The 19,664-nt window shown below is 38.9% G+C and overlaps 2 protein-coding genes across 2 annotated transcripts in view; one reads left to right on the forward strand and one right to left on the reverse strand.

Moving 5' to 3' along the window:
• The first annotated feature begins 975 nt into the window (after window positions 1–975).
• smc6 (structural maintenance of chromosomes 6) lies at window positions 976–14,007 on the forward strand. The gene is made up of 27 exons (XM_035674803.1): window positions 976–1,095; window positions 2,017–2,170; window positions 2,263–2,374; window positions 3,585–3,690; window positions 3,806–3,942; window positions 4,443–4,504; window positions 4,640–4,720; window positions 4,811–4,912; window positions 5,331–5,450; window positions 5,647–5,742; window positions 5,970–6,116; window positions 6,214–6,302; window positions 6,395–6,565; window positions 6,660–6,838; window positions 7,209–7,410; window positions 7,502–7,616; window positions 7,716–7,876; window positions 9,130–9,265; window positions 9,501–9,581; window positions 9,673–9,843; window positions 10,345–10,482; window positions 10,717–10,862; window positions 11,890–12,015; window positions 12,124–12,229; window positions 12,610–12,762; window positions 12,864–12,961; window positions 13,761–14,007. Exons 2-27 carry the CDS (start codon window positions 2,033–2,035, stop codon window positions 13,846–13,848), a joined length of 3,261 nt encoding a protein of 1,086 aa, XP_035530696.1. The 5' UTR covers window positions 976–1,095; window positions 2,017–2,032; the 3' UTR covers window positions 13,849–14,007.
• A 1,811-nt stretch (window positions 14,008–15,818) lies between these two features.
• vsnl1b (visinin-like 1b) overlaps window positions 15,819–19,664 on the reverse strand; it is a 5,936-nt gene continuing 2,090 nt past the window's right edge. Inside the window, exons 2-4 of the mRNA XM_035674766.1 lie at window positions 19,348–19,514; window positions 19,006–19,221; window positions 15,819–17,959 (exon numbers count right to left, since the gene is read on the reverse strand). Of these exons, the coding sequence (XP_035530659.1) occupies window positions 17,762–17,959; window positions 19,006–19,221; window positions 19,348–19,509 (576 nt within the window). The 5' untranslated portion in view covers window positions 19,510–19,514 and the 3' untranslated portion in view covers window positions 15,819–17,761. The remainder of the gene's footprint in view (window positions 17,960–19,005; window positions 19,222–19,347; window positions 19,515–19,664) is intronic.

Here is a 19,664-nt window from a genome sequence, read left to right on the forward strand (position 1 = left end):
GGCCGCAAACTGGCAAATTGTTAAAACCACATGTTGATATTTTTTGCTCCCCACTGGTTTTTAGTAAATTTGTTGTATTTCAACAAAGAATTTGGACCGCTGCAGTGGCTTTGCATCAGGCTATTTTCTTATTCATTTTCCATAAGGTATGAACGCGCCCCTCCCCTCCTGCCTCCTGATTGGCTACACTGACCAACCTAACTGACTCCCCAACCCCCAATCCACTCTTCACGCATGAACGCGAACGACGAGTACGCAGGCCAATCAGAGGCCAGAGTAGGCGGGAGCATTGACTTCGACTCTGGGGAATACAAGTTGGCGTCCGCAGCGAGGCAGTTTGGATGATGTGGCCGATTTAATTTGCTCTAACCTCAGCATTATGGGTTATTTATGCCAGCCACAACAAATATGCCATTATTCCACCAGGGGTAAATGTGCGGTTGCTCCTGGCAACGTGCGTGGACGTTCCCACTATCCAAGACGGCCGCTTCACGTCGCCTTTCAAGGGTGTGTTAGGGTAAAACCCCTTTCATCAAAAGCACCATTAACACACAGCCAAGCTGCTTAGAAATACTCACACAAGTCGCATTTTCTCACGCGCGTTTTGGTGCAAGCGACTCATCCACCACTGCATCAGTGGCAGGGGGGGCTGCGTGGCTGGGGGCGGCACTCACATGGGGTTTTAAAGGTATTGATTGCATGCACATACCTGTGGGTGATTAGAAACACCTCCAATAATACACGCACCATATAAAGCAGGCTGTTTTTCATTTAGTTCTGCGCACATGGGCGTAAATTCCAAATGCTGCACGATTTTAATGGCTGATTAAAAGTTTACCTCGTTGCCTCCCCCCCCCGCAATTTCCACAACACGGGAGGTTTAGTTGTGCGCACGCGCACGCGCACGCACACAGGTAAGCGCTGAGCCAATCACGCTTCACGCTCTCGGTTCCGTGTTTGTAAGTGAAGTGACACCCTCAACTGTCACTGCAGCTGCAGCTCAGTGCACTCCGACCAGGAAGTCTCAAAACGATCCACCGTCTCCTCATGACCATGTTATTTTTGCAGGCTGCACACACAGGCAATCGCACAATGGTAGGCGAAGTTTATAACCAGCTTGTCATAATTTGTTTGTGATCCAGAAAAGCTAAAGTTTACCGCAAGTTTTTATTTTTTTTAAAAAGTGTTTTGCAGTCACCTGTTGCTGCCTCAGTGGCTGTAACAGTTAAGTCAAAGGGCAACACTGGACTTTGATGTGTTGTCTTACAAAATGGGGAAAACTCAGCCTGTTCAGCTGACTTTGAATACCTTCTAGATATGCCAGAACTTGTTTGACTTTAGAGTAGTAAATTAGAGCACAAGACGTTTTTAAAAGAGATTTATCGAGGCCTAATGAATCTTAATCTCAGTGTGAAACAGTGAGGAAACATTAGGAAGCAGAGAAGCTGCAGTAAAATGTGAATCTGCAGGGCTGTGTTACACAATAACACCTGCTGTTGCTGCTGGTTTCAGTACGTGGCTTCCTGACTTGAAGAAAAAAGCCTCACATTTCTTTTCTCCTACATGCTCACTCTTTGAAACCAGTGTTTGCAATTGCATTGTTTAGAGCTACTCGCCGTCTTCAAATATTGCCCCTGCATTTGTGTCTGACGTCACATTTCTGCACGTCTCAAAATAGCAAAACTCAGTTTATGCAAAGGAGGAACTTGAAGAACTTGTTCAGGGCACGGGGTGATTGACATAAGTAACAGCTGATCACACCAAATGTGTGGTTTTTTTTTTGGTTTTTTTGGTCGTATTTTTCCTCAGTGCAACACAAAACACATAAAACATCACAAATGTGCACCAAGAACAGATCTGTAATCAGTTAAACCCCTACAGACTGATCAGTAAAAACCTACAGATGGAGTAAAACCTGACTTTAAACTCCAGACTAACCTAAAGAGTCTTGAGTCTTAAGATGAAGAAGTAACAGAGTACAGATATTAGTGTTTTTACTCTTAATTCTATTTCCAGTGACTTGTTTTTCGAAATGAGTAAGAGGAAAGGCAAAGTGATCAGTGATGCGACAGCTGTCAAGAGCCGCAGAGTGACAGCTGTGGGTATCGAAGATGCACCAGACGACACGAACCATCAGAGACCGTCGTCCAGCGGCGCTCACTCTGCCACCGTGAGTAATTCCCCCATCAAGCACTAACTCTGTGTCTTTGCTTCCCATCAGCTCATTAACAGCTGAATATTGTCTCCTGTGTGTATTTCCAGGGAGATATCGGCCTCATTGAAAGCGTCACTCTGAAGAATTTCATGTGTCACCATTTGCTCGGTCCCTTCCAGTTTGGGCCCAATGTGAATTTCATCGTCGGCAACAATGGGAGTAAGGACCAAGCTTTTTTTAAATCTCCTGTTGACTGTGTTTCTTGTGTGTTTTTAGTCAGTTCATATTGTTTTATTATATAGCTCATAATCACAATTTGCCTCAGCGTTTACAATCTGTTTCCGAAAAAGAACCTTTTATAACCTCAGGAAGAGACACAGAGGAGAGATCCGTGCAACGGATGTTGAGTGTACAGAGCACACCAAGAAAATCACATTATATACAAATTATTACTGTGTCAACTGTCAATTCACTATCCAACTATGACTATTTTCATTATCAGTTCATCTTAATTAAGCGTTTGGTCTGTAAAATGTCAAAAAAAAGGAAAAAAATGCTTATTTCCCTCCCTTTCCAATCCCTATTTAATAAAGGTATTAAAACGCCCCAAAACATAATAATAATTTTAAAAAAAGCAAAACCAAAACGTAAAAAAAAACCTGAAAATGTAAAAGCTGGAACTGGGGACATTTGTTTTTGTTTTTGGTTGAAAAATGACGGCCGATTATTAAAATAGTTGCATTTTTATTTCTATCAATGCACTAACCAGTGAATCAGCTCTAATCCCACCTAATTAGGGTTGTCCCCTCTTGGTAGATTATAAGATATAAGACGTTTTTATGGTATTTTTAAGAGAAAAAGGAAGTCATATCTGTTCCATCAGAGTAATATCCACAGACATGCTTTGTTTTGTAATAGACGTTAGATATTTAAAGATGCGTCCATGGAGGCAAAATAACACTGAGAAATAAATTAAGGCGGTTTAACATTTAGCAAAAGAAACCATTTAACTCTAAACTAAAATTTGTTTGCTCAGACATGTCTGTCATAATATCTTTGGTGGAGTCATTTGTATTTATTTGCATAAGGTCTTAAGTTCTGCCTGTGAGCCGGTGATGTCCGTGTTGTCCCACTCTCGTGTTGCCAGGCTGGATCTGTTTGTTTTATTGTATGCCATCGGCGGAGAAAATGTCTGAACTCATCATCATACTGTTACAGGGAAGAAAAACACTGACTTCTTTGTGATTGGTTTAAAGAACTGCAGTCCTCTTGTGCAGCATTAATCCCTGGATGCACTTGCAAATTAGTGCTGTAACTGACATAGCCAACCAGCGACAGGCTTAAACTCACAGCCTGCTTCCTGGTAGTGGTATCCTCTTCATGCAGTGATTCAAATCCTTGTTTATGTTGTTTCCAATTTAATTCCCAGGTGGAAAGAGCGCAATCCTGACTGCTTTGATTGTGGGCCTCGGTGGAAAGGCCACTTTCACAAACAGAGGAGTGTCGTTGAAGGATTTTGTGAAGACGGGTGAAAAGTAAGTCTCATCACTCAGTGTGAGTATTATGTTGTTGGAAAGGCTGTCATTTTGTCTACTTACCAGTGGGGGCACTTGTCATACAATGCCATTACAGTATAATCTGCTCTTTTAGTACTGCAGATATAACAATAAGGCTGAGAAACAGAGGACCAGATGCTTATAAAAGGGACGTCTACGGCGAATGCATCTCAATTGAGCACCGGATCTCTTGTGATGGATGTCGGACCTGCAGGCTGAGGAGCAAGTCAGGTATTTTTTTTCCTGAGTTACAGATGTGCCCAAGCCTTATTAAACCTTCCCTAAATGTCAGATAAACCAAACACACTTGGGAGTGAAGACAAAGCACGTCAAGGATCCCTCGGAGCTGTATACATTTTTCTCTCTTTCAGGAATGTTCCTCTATAAACTCCCACGCGTGCATTTTATGTCCGAGGCACTGTTTCACTGTTTTGTACCATCCGTCCTAGTGTGAATGTAAAAATGAGACATATTTACATTCACAGGTGGACTGATGTTTTTCAGTTGTAAATGTCACTGAGTTATTTTGTAAATAAAAGGAAGTTGAACTGCTTTGCACCAGTGCGCCAGGCTGTGACGTGTGTAGGAGAAACCATGGTGGCCGCTACGGTCAGATTCGGTTTGTTAGACACGACCAAGAAACGCTTTAAATCCTCACATGTGAGAAGCTAGAACCAAAGAACATTTTTAATTTTAACTGAAAAATTAACCACGTCTCTCTTGCATTTTAGGACAACTTATCTCAACCAAGAAGGAGGAGTTGACGGCCATTTTGGACCACTTCAACATCCAGGTACTTTCACTTACTTTATTGATTTATTGATTTACATAATTGTAGTTCATATTTGCTTGTTGCAAACACATCCTGCTTACTGCAACATAATCATACCTGAAAGCCTCAGCGGCACATTTGTTTTGTGTATTCCAGTTGGATAACCCAGTGTCCATTCTCAACCAAGAAATGAGTAAACAGTTCCTGCATTCAAAAAGTGAATCGGACAAGTATAAGGTACAGCAAATATTCCTTATGAGCTTTAAATTTTAAGATTACGTATGTCTTATGCAAAGCTAATATAATATTTTTTGGCTTCTTTCACAGTTCTTCATGAAGGCAACTCTGCTGGAACAGATGAAGAGGGATTACATCCACATCAAGCACACCAAAACAGTCACCAGACAGCAGGTTGAGAGGCAGGAGGAGGTACAGTATCCAGCACACAAACCTAAAACCATCTTGAACAGGACATTTTAGTGAGCTTTTAAAATAGTAATATGTATTTAGTTTATGGTATTTATTAATTAAACACAGTGGAAGTGCAGTAGATTTCCACCATGTTTTTATGTGCAAATATGTGTACAATATTTGCCTCTGAGATCTAGTGGAGCAGAAGTATAAAATACAAGTATCTAAAACGTGTACATAAGTTTAGAACTTGAGTGAATATACTTTCGATTTTCCACTTTCCAAACGTTTCAAAACCCTCTCTTTCTTTGGTTCTCTCTTGGTTTTGTTTGCTACACAGATAAAGGTTTACTTGCTTCCCTGCTGTTGATATGTGTAATTTCAATACATTCTTTTGCTAAAAGAAAATGTATTGATTTAAGCTCTCTGTGTTCAGTCTCTCAAGGACCTGAAACAAGAGTTTCTACAGAAGAAAGAGAGGTATGAGAATTTGTCGTCCTTCAGTGAGATGAAGGTGGTTTTGGAGAATCTGAAGAAAGCAATGGCATGGTGTTTGGTAAGAGTTTATCTGACGTCATTGTATAAAACACATACATTTCCTCTATTTTCTTTTTCTTTCTATAGTTTATTATACATTCTGAAGAGTGTTTAGGGAGTATGAAAAGGCAAAGTGAAAGAATACATTGCCCAATATTTCCTTTTCATTATTTTGAAGAAGATGAATTATGATAATTTTATTTAATGACTCTCAGGTCAGAGAGAAGGAACAGTTCGTACAGCAACTGAAGGAGGACATTGAAAAGGAAGAGAATAACTACAAACATCAGGACAACCTTCAGCTGTGTCAGGTGAGTCATAAGTGTTTCTATTCTCTATAATATATACAAGTCTATTTATAAAAGTTAGAGCCCTTCAAACTTTTACTAATGTATAAACCGACTGCCCTTAATTCACATGCTGCATTATAATGTTTACAGTAGATGTCCTCTACCGGTAAAAAAAAACAACTACTAGCACTAGTTTGCAGATGTTGTCTTTAAAGGAACTTTCACTCTTTCTCTAATCTATCACACAGACTAGAGTCACACAAGTGGAAAATAAGCTCCAGTGCATCAAAAGCAGAGTTGACAGTCTGAAAGAGGAACAAGAGTCTCTATCGCAGGACAGCGTCAAGTTAAAAGAGCAAGTGAAGACCATTAGCAAAGCTCACAAGGAACAGGAGGTACTGATGGTTCTGTGTCTGTGCAAAGCTGCTCTTTTTAAAATTCAAAAATATAAATCATTTATATCAGTCAAAGTGACATAATCTTTTCCCACAGCTTGTTTACTTCCGGGCTCTGAACAAGCTCAAACAGTCAGAGCAGGAACAAAACCTTCTCCAGGAGAAAATTAACAAGGCAAAAACAAGGTAGGGGAAGTAGAAAGGTCAAACAATCTCTGAATGTCTTTACCCTTCATACAAATACATGCATTCATGTATCTTCTTTCACTGTATTTTAGTGTGATTCTGAACAATGATGGAGAGACAGAATTCATGAAACAACAGAAGAAAATATCCAGTCTGAAAGAGCAGCTTGCAGAGCTTGACAAAACCTGCTCACAGCTGAACCAAGAGATCAAGAACAAACATCAGGCACTTTTCAAAGGCAGGGAAGAACGGGACAAGCTGAGGTACACGTGTTCGTGTGACTGTGATTTGAGTAAGAGCCCAGTTTATCTGCATTCCAGTGACATTCCCTGATCGAGCTCTGTTTCTGTTGATTAGGCTGGAGGAAAGAAACATCCAGGTTTTGTATGCGTCCAAACTGAAGAGGAAGAATCAGCTCTTTGCCAGTCGATCAAACAAGCTAAAGCGGTTTGGAGATCATGTACCCGACCTTCTGGATTCGATTGCTGAGGCGTACGCCACAGGACGCTTCCTCAAGAGACCAGTCGGTCCAATAGGTGACTTTTTACTAACTGTTTATTGATTTTTTCACAGCACGCCATTAACAAAACTGTAAAATGTCATTAGTCAGACAATGTTTCTTCCTCTCTTCCCCTGCCAGTGTTGCATGTGTAGTAATGTGTAGACATATAGTCAAATGAGTAAATTCAGCCAAACACTAAACACTAGGCCTGAATAGTGTCTGGTCCAACATGGAGCCAAAATAGGGCCTGTTATGGTCTTACAGTTGGCTGAGATATGGCTAGGTCATAGATGGGTCAAGATAACATGCATTCCCCAAAATGTCAAATTTCAGTTCATACATTTGCTGCAAAACCTTTAATTAAATTGTACATATGGTAGTTGACGGTCTGTGTTTACTCTCAGGGGCGTGTATCAGTTTGAAGGATCCCACGCTGGCTGTGGCCGTGGAGTGCTGTCTGCGGAGCTTCATGAAGGCTTTCTGCTGTGACAACTACAAGGACGAGACGGTCCTCCAGGAGCTGATGGCTCGCTATTACCCAAAGGGCACCAGGCCGCAGATCATCGTCAGCCCTTTCTCTGAAAAAGTTTACAACATACATGGACGGTCAGCAGCGGCAGCATTTTTTTTCTTTTTCACATTTGTTGACCTTTCTTTTCGACACATTTTAAAGCTATATTTTGTTTTTTTTCTGTAGGAAAGCATATCATCCAGAATACCCATCTGTGCTGGACACAATCATAGCATCAAACCCAGTTATCATCAACTGCCTGATCGATATGAGGGGGATAGAATCAATTCTGATAATCAGAGTTAGTATGTCAATGCATGTTGATGCTGAGTATTTGCATGTTAAATCATTTGAGGATTGATCCCCGTCTGATCACCATCTGATCTGTGTTTTATAAAAGGAAAAAGATAAGGCGAGGAAGATCATGCAGCAAGGACGGCCACCTAAAAACTGCCGTGAAGCTTTCACTCATGAGGGAGATCAGGTGTATCCAAACCGTTATTACACCTCCGACTTCAGCATGGCCAAATATCTTGGCGGGGATCTCGAGGCTGAAATAAGGTAACAAAGCTATTTTTATGAAAAAAATAAGGTGGTAAAAGGGAGAAGAGAAAAATACCCAAATATATATTTAATTACAGTTTTAGGGAAGGAAAAAAAATTCAGCCTAAAATACAAGTTTGAACCAGCTGCTGGCAGTGACCTGGATTTTAAGAGCAGATTCTGTCAGCCAGACGGTGCTTCATCCTGTCAAAACTATAGACTCATTAACTAAAGAGGCAGACAGGAGAGTCAACACATCAAAAAATTAAACATCTAATCCGTAATAAACCACCTTCAGCCCAGAGAATAATGAAAGTTGATTAGATTTAACAATGAAAGACTATCTGCAGGTGGATTTTGAATGACAGCAAGGTTGATTTTTAAACCATCGACCTTTCCCTTCAATTAAAAATGTTATTTTGAGGACCAGTTTAGGCATTTTGGAAAATACACTTGTGCCCGTTCGTGCGCTACATGAAAAGATTGATACCACTTGAGACTACAATCAGCATCCATCCACCATACCTCATTTATTTAATCTTAGTCAAGCGATCTGTTTCTCTCTGTTTCTAGTCTTCATGCTAAGCTAAGCTAACCGGGTGCTGGATCTAGCTTCATGTTTAGCGTACTGGTGGTGTTGATGTTCTTATCTACGATTTCCGTAAATTAAGAAATAACCCCATGATCTTATTAACAATATTTTATGTACAGTGTGCTGGATTTCCCTTTCTTATGTACAGCCAAACCAGGATATCTGTTTGCCAATACTGGCCTGTTGCAGACATATCAGTATCATAATGGTATCGGCTTATATGATATCCGATATGCACTGATATGAAAACAACCTTTTTCCGGTATATAATGCAGAAATAAATGTTTGTGGTAATATATTGGCATCACTGCAAAGCATAGCAGTCCAACACAGTGTGACAGTAAGCGAGAAGTTGCAGCTCTCAGCAATGTCAACGAGAATTGGTTGAAGATGTATTTGTTAAATTAGTGTGTCGCATAGTCATAGCGGTGCACAAGCCACATAGAAATTCTCGATCCAACTCATAAACTCACTATAAAGGCAGTCTGGCTCTACTGTTATGTTAAATGGAGATTGTGTTGTGCTCGACTGCACAAAGCGAGTTCTGTTGGGTTTAGGAGTTTTCAAAAGAGGTGAAATGTGACTCTTACCTTTTAGTACCAGCAGTTTCTTTTAAGAAATGTGGTAAATTCACTGTGTGTTTTGGATTTGAGATAAAAATTGATCCTGCCTGTCACAGTATGTTGGAGTCAGACCTGGAGAATCTCCAGGCTCAGCTGTCCAGGTTTCAGCTCCATGTGACCTCTGTGTCTGAGGAAATCGTGAGCATGGAGAGCAGGCTGAACAGCACCATCATGGCCCTGAAGAAGACTCTGGTCAGTGAACCAGGAACAAGAACCTGGTGTAACTTAGAACTGTGTAGTTTATATTTCACTCTTCTCTTCTCAGTCTTGTCATTTTCACTCTATCGCTCCTGTTCTTGCTTTCTCTCTGCTTCCTTCTGCGAGAGAAAGATTGAGCATATTAATGCTGTTTTGCTAGTGTGATTAATCAAGGTTTTTGAAGATAAAATTGGAAATAATTTCATGTTTTCTTTGTTTGTCACTGCAGGCCTCTGTGAATCAAGTTAAGGCAACAATAACTGACCTTGAGACCGCTGGTGAGGAGCAAATCGATGACATCAGCTCCTTGGTGATCATTTTTTTGTTTTTATTTGCACCCAAATAGACATGAATCCTACCAGGGATTGTGTAAGTCTAATGCCTTCAAATACTTCTTGCAGGAGGAAGTTGCCCAAGAGAACAGACAGAAAATCGATGCAGAAAAGGAGACTGTTCACGAAGCAAAGGCAGAGTTTGACAAACATCGGAAATTATTAGAGGACGTAGAGTCCAAGTACTCGTCTGTTAGAGAGCGGATTGATCAGCTTCCTGAGGACGTGGAGCCGTTAAAGGTACAGTAGAGCTTTGTTGTGTTACTTTGAATCACAAGTCTAAAGATGCTGTTCAAGGCATATTTCTGTTGTGTAAGAAAGAGGTTAAGTACACATAGAAGGCCGATATCTCAGCATCTGGTTCACTTCTGTGAAGTAAAGTAAATTGTCTAATAGAATAATGGGCAAGCACCAGGGACAAGAAAACACTGGGTTTGTCAAGTAAGAAGCCTATTAAGTATGTATGATTGTTAAAAATGATTAAAAAGATACATTTACAGACAGAGAAACAGGAAATAATCTGTTCAAAATGTATCTAAATCACTCGTTTTATATAAACTTCTTGCATTTACTGAGTTCACTATTGGGTTTATTGAACAGTTTTGAATATAATATGAAATATCCATCAAATATTTCACTTAGTCAGTTTACTAAATGATAGAAACTGGATCCCTTCCCCAGGTGGGAACCTCTAGAAGTATTGATAGTGAAATTGATTATTATTGTTTGTTGACCCCAAAGGACGAGCAGCTGAAGCTGGAGAATGAGTGCACAAAACATGAACGAAACCTCAAGATTTTAGAAAACAAACTGAAGGCTCATGAAGACAACATCCAAGCTATGAAAAGTGACCTCACACAAAGAGAAGATGAGTTACAGGTAAGAGGAGCTGTACTCAATTTGTTCAACATTTAGTTATTTATTTGCATATATTGGAGCTTTTTCTAGCGACACTATGTGTACATTAAGCCTGGCTGTTGCACTTGAACTATACTGAGCTATACAGGTAAACAGCAGTTATTAAACCCATCCAAAGAGATGATTTGCTGCATCCAGGCTACTGTAGCTGTCTCCGGCAAAATTCATATCGTCAGACTTCATATTTGATGACAGGAATATGTGACCAAAGCCACAGAGATCAGCCCTGAGCGGCAGCAGGTGACCGGCAGCACCAAGAGCATCGACACGGAAATCACTCGACTGAAAAAGAAGCTCAAGGTGTACGAGAGCAGCCACGGCGAGCAGGAGCAGGTGGTCAGGTGAGAAATCGCCAGCTTTCTAAAGACATCTCGGACGTTGTTTTACTTCACTGTTACAAAGAAAGATCTTGTTTGTGCAAAACATTTCCCAGAGGCTAATTTTAATGGTTGAACCTCAGTGCCACAGTTTACCTTGAGAAATTTGGCTGACTGCAAATTAAACATTAAATATATCATTAAATATATTAATGCATACATAAAATACTTACTACAAGTTTAAGGTACTTGTATTTTACTTTAGTTTTTCCATTTTGTGCTATTTTATATTTATATATATATATATATATATATATATATATATATATATTATTACACATACAAGGAATTTGCCTCTTGTATTAATAAATTAAAAAATATTAATACTTTTACTCCTTACTAATAGTAATGTACTTTTTACTGTGTTACATTTTGTGAGGGCTGAAATCATAAACTTTACTTATTTACATACAAAACATACAATGAATTCAAAATGTGATGTATTGTTATTGATAAAATTACCCAACAGTCTATAAAATCAATATTGGCTCCACCTCAACCAACTACAACAGTAAAATTACACATTAATGCACCAGAAATGTAAATATAATTATATAGTATATATACTTTTGATACTTAAAGAACATTTTGCTGATGATATGTGTGCATTTAAGTAATATTTTCAATGCTTGACTTTTATTTGCAATGCAGCATTTTTACAGTGTGGAAAAGCTACTTTTACTTAAATAAAGGACCTGAACACTTCAGGCCAGTTAAAATAATTACTGCTAGTTTTTTTTTTAGTTTAAAGATATAAAAGAGGCTCACTTCACTGGATTTCAGCTTCAGTAATCAAATCAGACAAAAATGTGTTTCTTCCCACTGAGGTTTAACTCATCCAGTGAGATTTCTTCTGCCACTGACAGTTTTTTTTTTTTACTGTATACTTCAATCCAATCTGCCCGTCGGCCATCACTAAATCATCTTCTGGCCTTATTCTGGAATAAGAAAAATTTAGGCTACGCCGTTTTCCGTCCTGTGTCCTCATTAGGGAGTACGCCGAGGCCCTCGCGCTTTACAGACAGAAAACCAACCAAGTGAGAGACCTGCGGAGGTTCATCGATCGACTCGATAACATCATGTCAGACAGGCAGAACAGATACAAAGTAATGCGTAGGTAAATAACGCTCTACTAATTCAGACAATTCAACAATTCAGAAATACATAATTATGGTGTTTTACTGGCAGTGGAAAGTTTTTCTCTGATTGTTTCTTCTTCCTGAAGGTCCCTCTCTGTCAGATGCAAGCTATACTTCAATAACTTCCTGATAAAGATGAACTGCTGTGGCTCTATGGTTTTTGATCACAACAATGAGACGCTCTCAATCTCGGTAAGTCTGGTTTTTCAAAATATAATATTTAGAAAGTTTGTTCCTTTGTTTGTTTTGCAGAATTTATTGCGTGGCGTGGTTGTTTAATAATGGAAACAGAATTAATGAGATATTTAATTGGAATACACAGTTATACCAAATCACATCATATTGAAGAAACAATACAATATAAAGACATTGGAAAATTCTTACAACTAATGACCTAAATACACTTTATTTTAAAGTAAGTAAGTGTCCTGGGGACCACGATGCTTATCATGTGCACGTCATCCCTTTTCTCTCTCCCATACTTTCCTAAAACTCTGGAAGCTGCTACAGGCACTAGCCTTTTTTTTAATTATGGAAACTCAAAAGTAAAACACAAATCTTTTCTGGTGAAGGTGAAGCCTCCAGGCAGGGAGGATGATGGCGTGAGTGACATGAGGTCGTTGTCTGGTGGTGAACGCTCCTTCTCCACCGTTTGCTTCATGCTCTCGCTGTGGGAGATCACAGAATCACCCTTCAGATGCCTCGATGAGTTCGACGTCTACATGGTGAGCGCACAGAAACACACACTGTGTGATTTCACGAGCACAATTTGGATTAAATGAGTAATGTAAGTTTGACTTTGACTCACTTTCTGCTTTTTACGTAGGATATGCACAATCGCAGAATCTCCCTGGATCTCCTCCTGGAGCTGTCGGAGCGGCAGCACCTTCGACAGTTTGTCTTCATTACGCCCCTTACCACCAGGTGACGCTCTTCTTAATGTTTGTCCCTGTTTACATGCTGTCCTTAATTTACTTTTACATTTGACATAACTTTTTCATCCTTTGTTTCCTGTATGGAGGCTAAAGTGTGCCATCAGATGAATTACTGTGCACATTTTTTTTAAAGTGGTTAATTGTAGTGCATTACTCAACTGATACTGTACAATGATTTATGAAGCAATTATTTATTAACCCACTAATATCCACGGTGGGATTTTTAAAATTCCTTTACTGCACAAAACCATTTAATTTCGAATTAGTCAAAGTATGACGCTATAGCAGCAAAAGGTTTTCTTACCATCCTTTTTTTAGTTATTAGTCACGAGGGGTTGCTTATTTTATTCTCCAGGAAACACACAATTTACTTACAAATTAAGGCATGTTAAATCAATATCTAACCAAATTTTGATTTTGTTTGCAGCAGTTTTTTGTGTTTTCACCTCTAAAAGAAAAGATTGTGTGAGACTTTTCCTTATCATACTTAATATAGTGGTTAGTCATTAATGGGGGTGTGTGGACATTATTTTAAACCGGTTTTAAGTTATAAACTATTTGTTTCTACCATTATACATTATATACAATTTTATAAATGATTAAAATCACATAAAATATATAATTTATTAAATTGCTATTAGTCCTTTACTAATAGATTTAATTGCATAATTTAAATAATAATGCTTTAATCATTACCGCGCCATGCTGCAGCTGCATACTTTGAATTCCTGTTGCTTTTATATAGACTTTATTCTTTGACCAGATGTTAATCGTGGTTTGTCTTTTAGAAATCTTCCCAAATCCAGCCTCATCAAAATCCACCAGCTTCAGGATCCGGAAAGATTCCAAAGTGAAACAGCGGACGTAGATGTTTGAACTGAACTCCAGTGGCAGAAACATCAGGAATGTTTATGTTAGTGGTTCACAACTTGGGGGTTGGGACGCCCAGTGGGGGTCGCTAAAAGCTTCATAAGGGGTCGTAAAGCCTTCCTGATTTTAAGGCGAGCTAGAAAGCTATATATATATATATATATATAATATTATAATAGTAATACTATTTATAACCACAGTGGCTGTAACTCAAGAAAAGTAAATGTAAAGTAAATTGTCTAATAGGACAATGGTCAAGCGCCAAGGACAAGAAAACACTGATGTATGATTTTTAAAAATTATTAATACATAATACAGAGAGACACAGGAAATAATCTGCTCCAAATTCATTCAAATCACTCCTTTTACACAAACTTATTGCAGTCCACTGTTCGTTGTACAGTTTTGAATATAATATGAAATATCCATAAAATATGTCACCTATTAAGTCGTCAGTTTACTAAATGATAGAAAAAGGGAGTCCCTTAAGGAAAAAAGGGTTGGGAACCACTGGTTTATGTCGCTGTAAGTTTATGTGTCGCTGCTTGAAAACGACATTTCACATGTGTTTGCTGTTTCACGGCTGTTTTATGAAACACTGTGTAAATAATAAGAATTGTGTTATTGCGCTTTATGTCACCAGGACACAGAGGTGTGTTAACTTATTCTGTTAACATTTTATTGTTGTTTTTTCCACTCTGACATGTTTTGTTTTTTAGTATGTCAGATGAACCTTTTTTTTGGTCTCTTTGGGTGTAAACAACAATACTGTTTCTAGGAGTCTGACTCTAGGCCCTTATTCTTAATATTAGTATTCTGAATATTTATCATCTATCATAAACATTTTGGGCATCTCAGTAACTGAGATTCTTTTCTGTTTGTAGCAAAGTGAAGAGCTCTGCGTGTGTCCAGGTGGTGAAAGAGGATGTACTGTAACAGGGAAGGTCCGATTCTTGCCAAAGAAAGCAAATCTCTACCGAGTCATTCAACTATTTATTTAGAGGAATAATGCAGACGCTCAAAACAAAACAGAAGTGTTGGTGTTGTGTGTCAGAAGTCGTGCAGGTGTTAAAATTGTAGTGTTATGATGGTGGGATGTCTGGTACTGACATTTTACATTTTATATGTTCTCATGAAATACTGTTTCCAGTATTCTAACACAGAATGGATCACAGAGCTACTTTCTATTTTCTATTTTGTTTGTTTTTTATGTGGCAAATTGACATAGTTATATTTTGACTGTTGGAACTGATTATATGAATTTACTTTTAATGTGTTTTAAAAATTGTTTTCTTACAGTTTACTGTTTTTGTATTAGTTTTACCTCAAGAGTCTGGTACCACAGAGAAACATTTTTACTCTGTGAACGCAGGAGTCTATCCAACCTCTCAGTATTAATAGTTTTACAGGAAAATTGTAAATTGTGTTTGTGAAGTTTGTTTTAAAGGTCCAGTGTGTAACATTTAGGAGGCTCTGTTGGCAAAAATAGAATAATATTCATAGTTTCATTAGTTTATAATCAGCTGAATTTAGGAATTGTTGTGTTTTTGTTACCTTGTGAAAATTAGCTGTTTATATCTACAGACACCGGGGTCACCTCCTGTGGAGGCCGCTATGTTTCTACAGCAGCCCAGAAGGAACAGACCGGCTTTAAATAGGGGTGTTCGCCTATTTTTTGCACATTTTACAGCCATCGTAGTTTCTTTAAGCTTAGAAACGGAGGGTGAAACAACAGAGATGAGATCTGCAATTATAGATCTGCAATAAATGCCACTAAATCCTCCACACTGGACCTTTAATTACTGATTAAAGTTGATTAAAGTGGCGCCCTGGTAGCTCACCTGCTAAAACATGTGCCCCATGTACAAAGACTGAGTCTTTATCGCAGCGCCCCTAGTTCAATTCAAACATGTGGCCCTTTCTGCATTTCATTCACTCTCTCTCTCTCTCTCTCTCTCTCTCTACACCTTCCTTCACTCTTCAACTGCTACAGTCTAATAAAAGCAACAAAAAAAACTAAAACAAAATACTGACATAAACATTGCTCTCTTAAAATGCTCATCTAGCCTTAGTTAACTGTAATTGCTGTCAAAAATCATCATCCTTGTTACAATAAACTTTCTGGATAATCTAAACACCTTTGTATCCGTCATACTTTCCATCATATCCACTCACGTGTTCCATTAATAACACCTGATAGATTGTGTCTTTTGAAAAAGCCTTGTGATGGTTTATTCATTTTAATCACTACAGAATTATTTTTGGGTGCAACACATGCCACATGTATAAAAGAATACAGTCACTTGTATTATGATTTTTCATATTTGATATAAACATTTACTAGACAAAGAATCTGACGTAGTGACTGGACTGAAATGTGTAAATAAGATAGACATTACTAATGTGAGGGTTGGTTTCAATTATGTTATAGACAGAACAGTGAAAAGCTTCTGCAACCTCCACTACTGTAAGTGGACTACAAGCAGACACTCAGTCCTTGCTTGCATAGCCTAGAAATGGGGAAGCAAAACTGTTGAAAGAGAATTTCTGCACTCGCTTGAACCCACATCGTCATCCAGCTGCCGTCTCACACGCTCTGAAACGCTCTTTCAAAAGCTTTGTTAAGCACCTCTCTTGAGGGTCCTGCATCTTTAATGATTGTTGCAAACAGAATAGTTTAGAAGATGAGACCTTTCAATAAAAAGTTTCTCCTTACAAAAAAGTTTTATAAGTAGGAATGCAGTGTGTCCAGTAAACATATATGAGGCTTTCCCCACCCCCTTTTTTTGCTGCATTGGAAGTGGAGCCCCTCTTACAAGGTCCCCGGCCCAGAGAGTGAGCTCCCAGCAATAAGGTCAAAAGCCAAAACTGTACTCAGTTTGCAGTGCTCTTCCTTTCTGTAAACATGTTGATATGTACTGAGTTAAGTTGTTTAAGTCTAAATTGCTTAAGCAGCCTGAAAAAGAAGCCAATTTTGGATCCTTGTGGGGGAATAATGCATGAGTACTGTGCCTACTGACAGCGGTAATTTAGGCCTTTCTTCTAGATTAAGCGGCAGCAGTACAATAAATTCATAAAAGGAATGCTGCTCCATAAATATATTTCTGCTCATCCCAGAAGTCACTGAAGCAAAACATAATACAATGTTTATGTGAAAGCTCTTCCTCTGAGATTATCCCACAACTGCAAGCCAAATATCTTTCAAAAACTCAAGTGTCGCACATACACGTGTGTCAAATGTAGGGAAGCATGCTCCCACATTACTGGAGGTGAAGTAATGAAAGTCTGATGAATCACATACTGTACATCCCATGCAACAATACTAAATGAATTTCCGGAGGTTTTCTCTTTTATAACCACCTAAAGATGCAAAAGGTAAGAGATTATATTTTTTTGACACATAATATATGCATGCAAAGAACCTACTCTTCTTGGTTCCATCATGTGAAAACATCTGGAACAGACAGGAGCCTCTCTATTCTCCAAGAGCTCAACAAGTCTGGATAGTAGAGACAGTTACAATTATCATAGGAATTATTGTTTTGTTACTATTATGTAAAGCGTACAGTAGTTGCAGCAGTCAACACTGGGGATCCTAAATACTGCAGGAACATAATTTAATGCAGTGCTCCACTGATATACAAGCTAGGGTTGAATGAGAATGTATAGGGTTACTGTGCACAAATCACATTGGCATGTTTTGAAATAGAAATGTATGATATCTTATAGCTATATTCAAAATTATTCAGCATTTGACATTCTCATGCATACAACCACAAGAAGCGAGTCCATTGAAAAATAGTCCAAGCATTGTTTTTTTTCCTGTGGAAATGGCAGAGAACCTAATGAGACATTAAAACATGTGCTGCTGTCCAGAGTGTGTGGATTACAGACAGGGAGAGGAGCGAGCAGGGAGTGCTCACTTCTGCATGTCACACTGCAACAGGAGCACGATGGACGGGTCGCTCTTCGCCGCCTCTTTGAACTCGTCCAACGAGATCTGGTCGTCGTTGTTCTTATCCATTTTGCTGAAGATCTTGTCCACCCTCTGCTCTGGTGTCAAACCATCCTCGTTCATTTTCATCATGATCACAGTGCCCACCATTTTGTAGATCGCCTGTGGGTGAGACACAGTGAGAAATTAGCTGAGGATTGTTTATTATGTAATACAGTGAAGCCTACATGCGCTCATTTTTTCATAGAGGTGTAGATCTCCAACCAGGGGTACTTGTAACATAGAGGGCACTTGTGTGGATGCTAAAATAATTAATTCAACTAAATTAAACAACCTAAAACAAGGATAGGAATATATATATATATATAATAAATTGGTGTGATGCTAATGGTAATGGTACAGTAATGTAAGCTGCCCATCAACCAGTCAGTTAACCGCTGACTAAACACATTAAAAACACATAGCAGCTAGAGGGGGTGAAGGGGATAATGCCAGGTGTTATCCTGAGTAAATTGTTGGAAACAATTGGGATACTGTAACTACACAACTTGAGAAAATAATATAGGTCTAGTTGTTTTTAGAGATTTTAATGCATTTTAATGCAAAAATGTGTATACATTTACATAGTTAAAGCAGATAATTTAAATTCTTAACTAAACTGTTGACATTGTTAGTTGAAATTAATGGATAAAGTTTGAAATTACTAGCTAAAAGTAAAGAATAAACAGTTGAAATAGCCAACAGTAAAGGCTAAATCTTTGATACACCCAGTTTACTTGACCAAAGCAACCATTGACAATTCACTTGTAGCCTATGTGAAAAAACAACAGCACTTTTATATAAATATTCCAGTTAAATAACACCTAGTTTATAATCCCTTTATGAGAAAATGAGGGATTGTGCCAATGAAAGGGCGCTTGAGTTAGAGAGTCAAACCAAAAAAAGGTTGGGAACCACTGAGATGCTTCGGACACACATTTATCACTACAGGAATTGTCAATATGCTCTAATATCACTGAGACATATCAGATTTACTATATGATTTTGTTTCCAGAAATGGCACAATGTAATTCACAAAACTGCAGTTTTGTCGCTATGACACCGCCTCTGTAGTCAAGGCATTGCAGGTGTGCAGGAGACTGATAACAACGGAAAAACAGAGCCAGTCCCCTGATGAGCGAGGGCTTAATGACTCGATAATCCCTTACCTCGATTATCTCCAGCATCTCCACTCTAGTGATTTTGCCGTCACCATCCAGGTCATACATGTTGAAGGCCCAGTTGAGTTTCTGCTCAAAGCTGCCACGGGATGTGATGGACAGAGCACAGATGAACTCTCGGAAATCAATGGTCCCGTCTCCGTTTTTGTCAAAGGTTCTGAAGGCGTGTTGTGCAAATTTGGATGCGTCGCCATAAGGGAAGAACTGCAAACGTGGGAGAGATGTGTTCGATAATTCAACCAGGGCTTTAAAAAGCATTTAAAACACCAGTTTTTATGACGTGTGAATAGCCGTGGCAGTGATTAAAACTCAGAAGAGAGACGCACAAACCTTGACATAAAGCTGCTGGAACTCATCCAGATTCAGCCTGCCAGTGGGGCAGTCTTTCAGGAAGCCTTTGTACCACTGCTTCAGCTCATGTTCATTAAACTCTGTACTCTTCACCAGATCCTCCATCACCTCAGGAGTCAGCTTGCTGTTCTGCTTTCCCATGGTTCCTGTGGTGCAAGAACACGTGAATAATGCATTTATCTATGCTTGAGCGATGGCAGTATGAAAATCTCTTGCACAGCATAGAAACCCTTTTTTTATTTCCTCTTCAGACACGAGTACAGAGAGTAAAATGTGTGTTTTTTTGTGCGGGGGGG

Source organism: Morone saxatilis, unplaced genomic scaffold (genome assembly GCF_004916995.1).
Source record: "Morone saxatilis isolate NCDOM2014 unplaced genomic scaffold, NCSU_SB_2.0 Contig3, whole genome shotgun sequence".
Classification (NCBI taxonomy): Eukaryota; Metazoa; Chordata; class Actinopteri; family Moronidae; genus Morone; species Morone saxatilis.

Coding starts and splice junctions, on each gene's coding strand:
- smc6 (XM_035674803.1), top strand. CDS start 2,033: ATGAGTAAGAGGAAAGGCAAAGTGATCAGTGATGCGACAGCTGTCAAG. Junction 4,913..5,330: donor AGGTTGAGAGGCAGGAGGAG/GTACAGTATCCA, acceptor CTCTGTGTTCAG/TCTCTCAAGGACCTGAAACA. Junction 10,483..10,716: donor AAAGAGAAGATGAGTTACAG/GTAAGAGGAGCT, acceptor ATTTGATGACAG/GAATATGTGACCAAAGCCAC.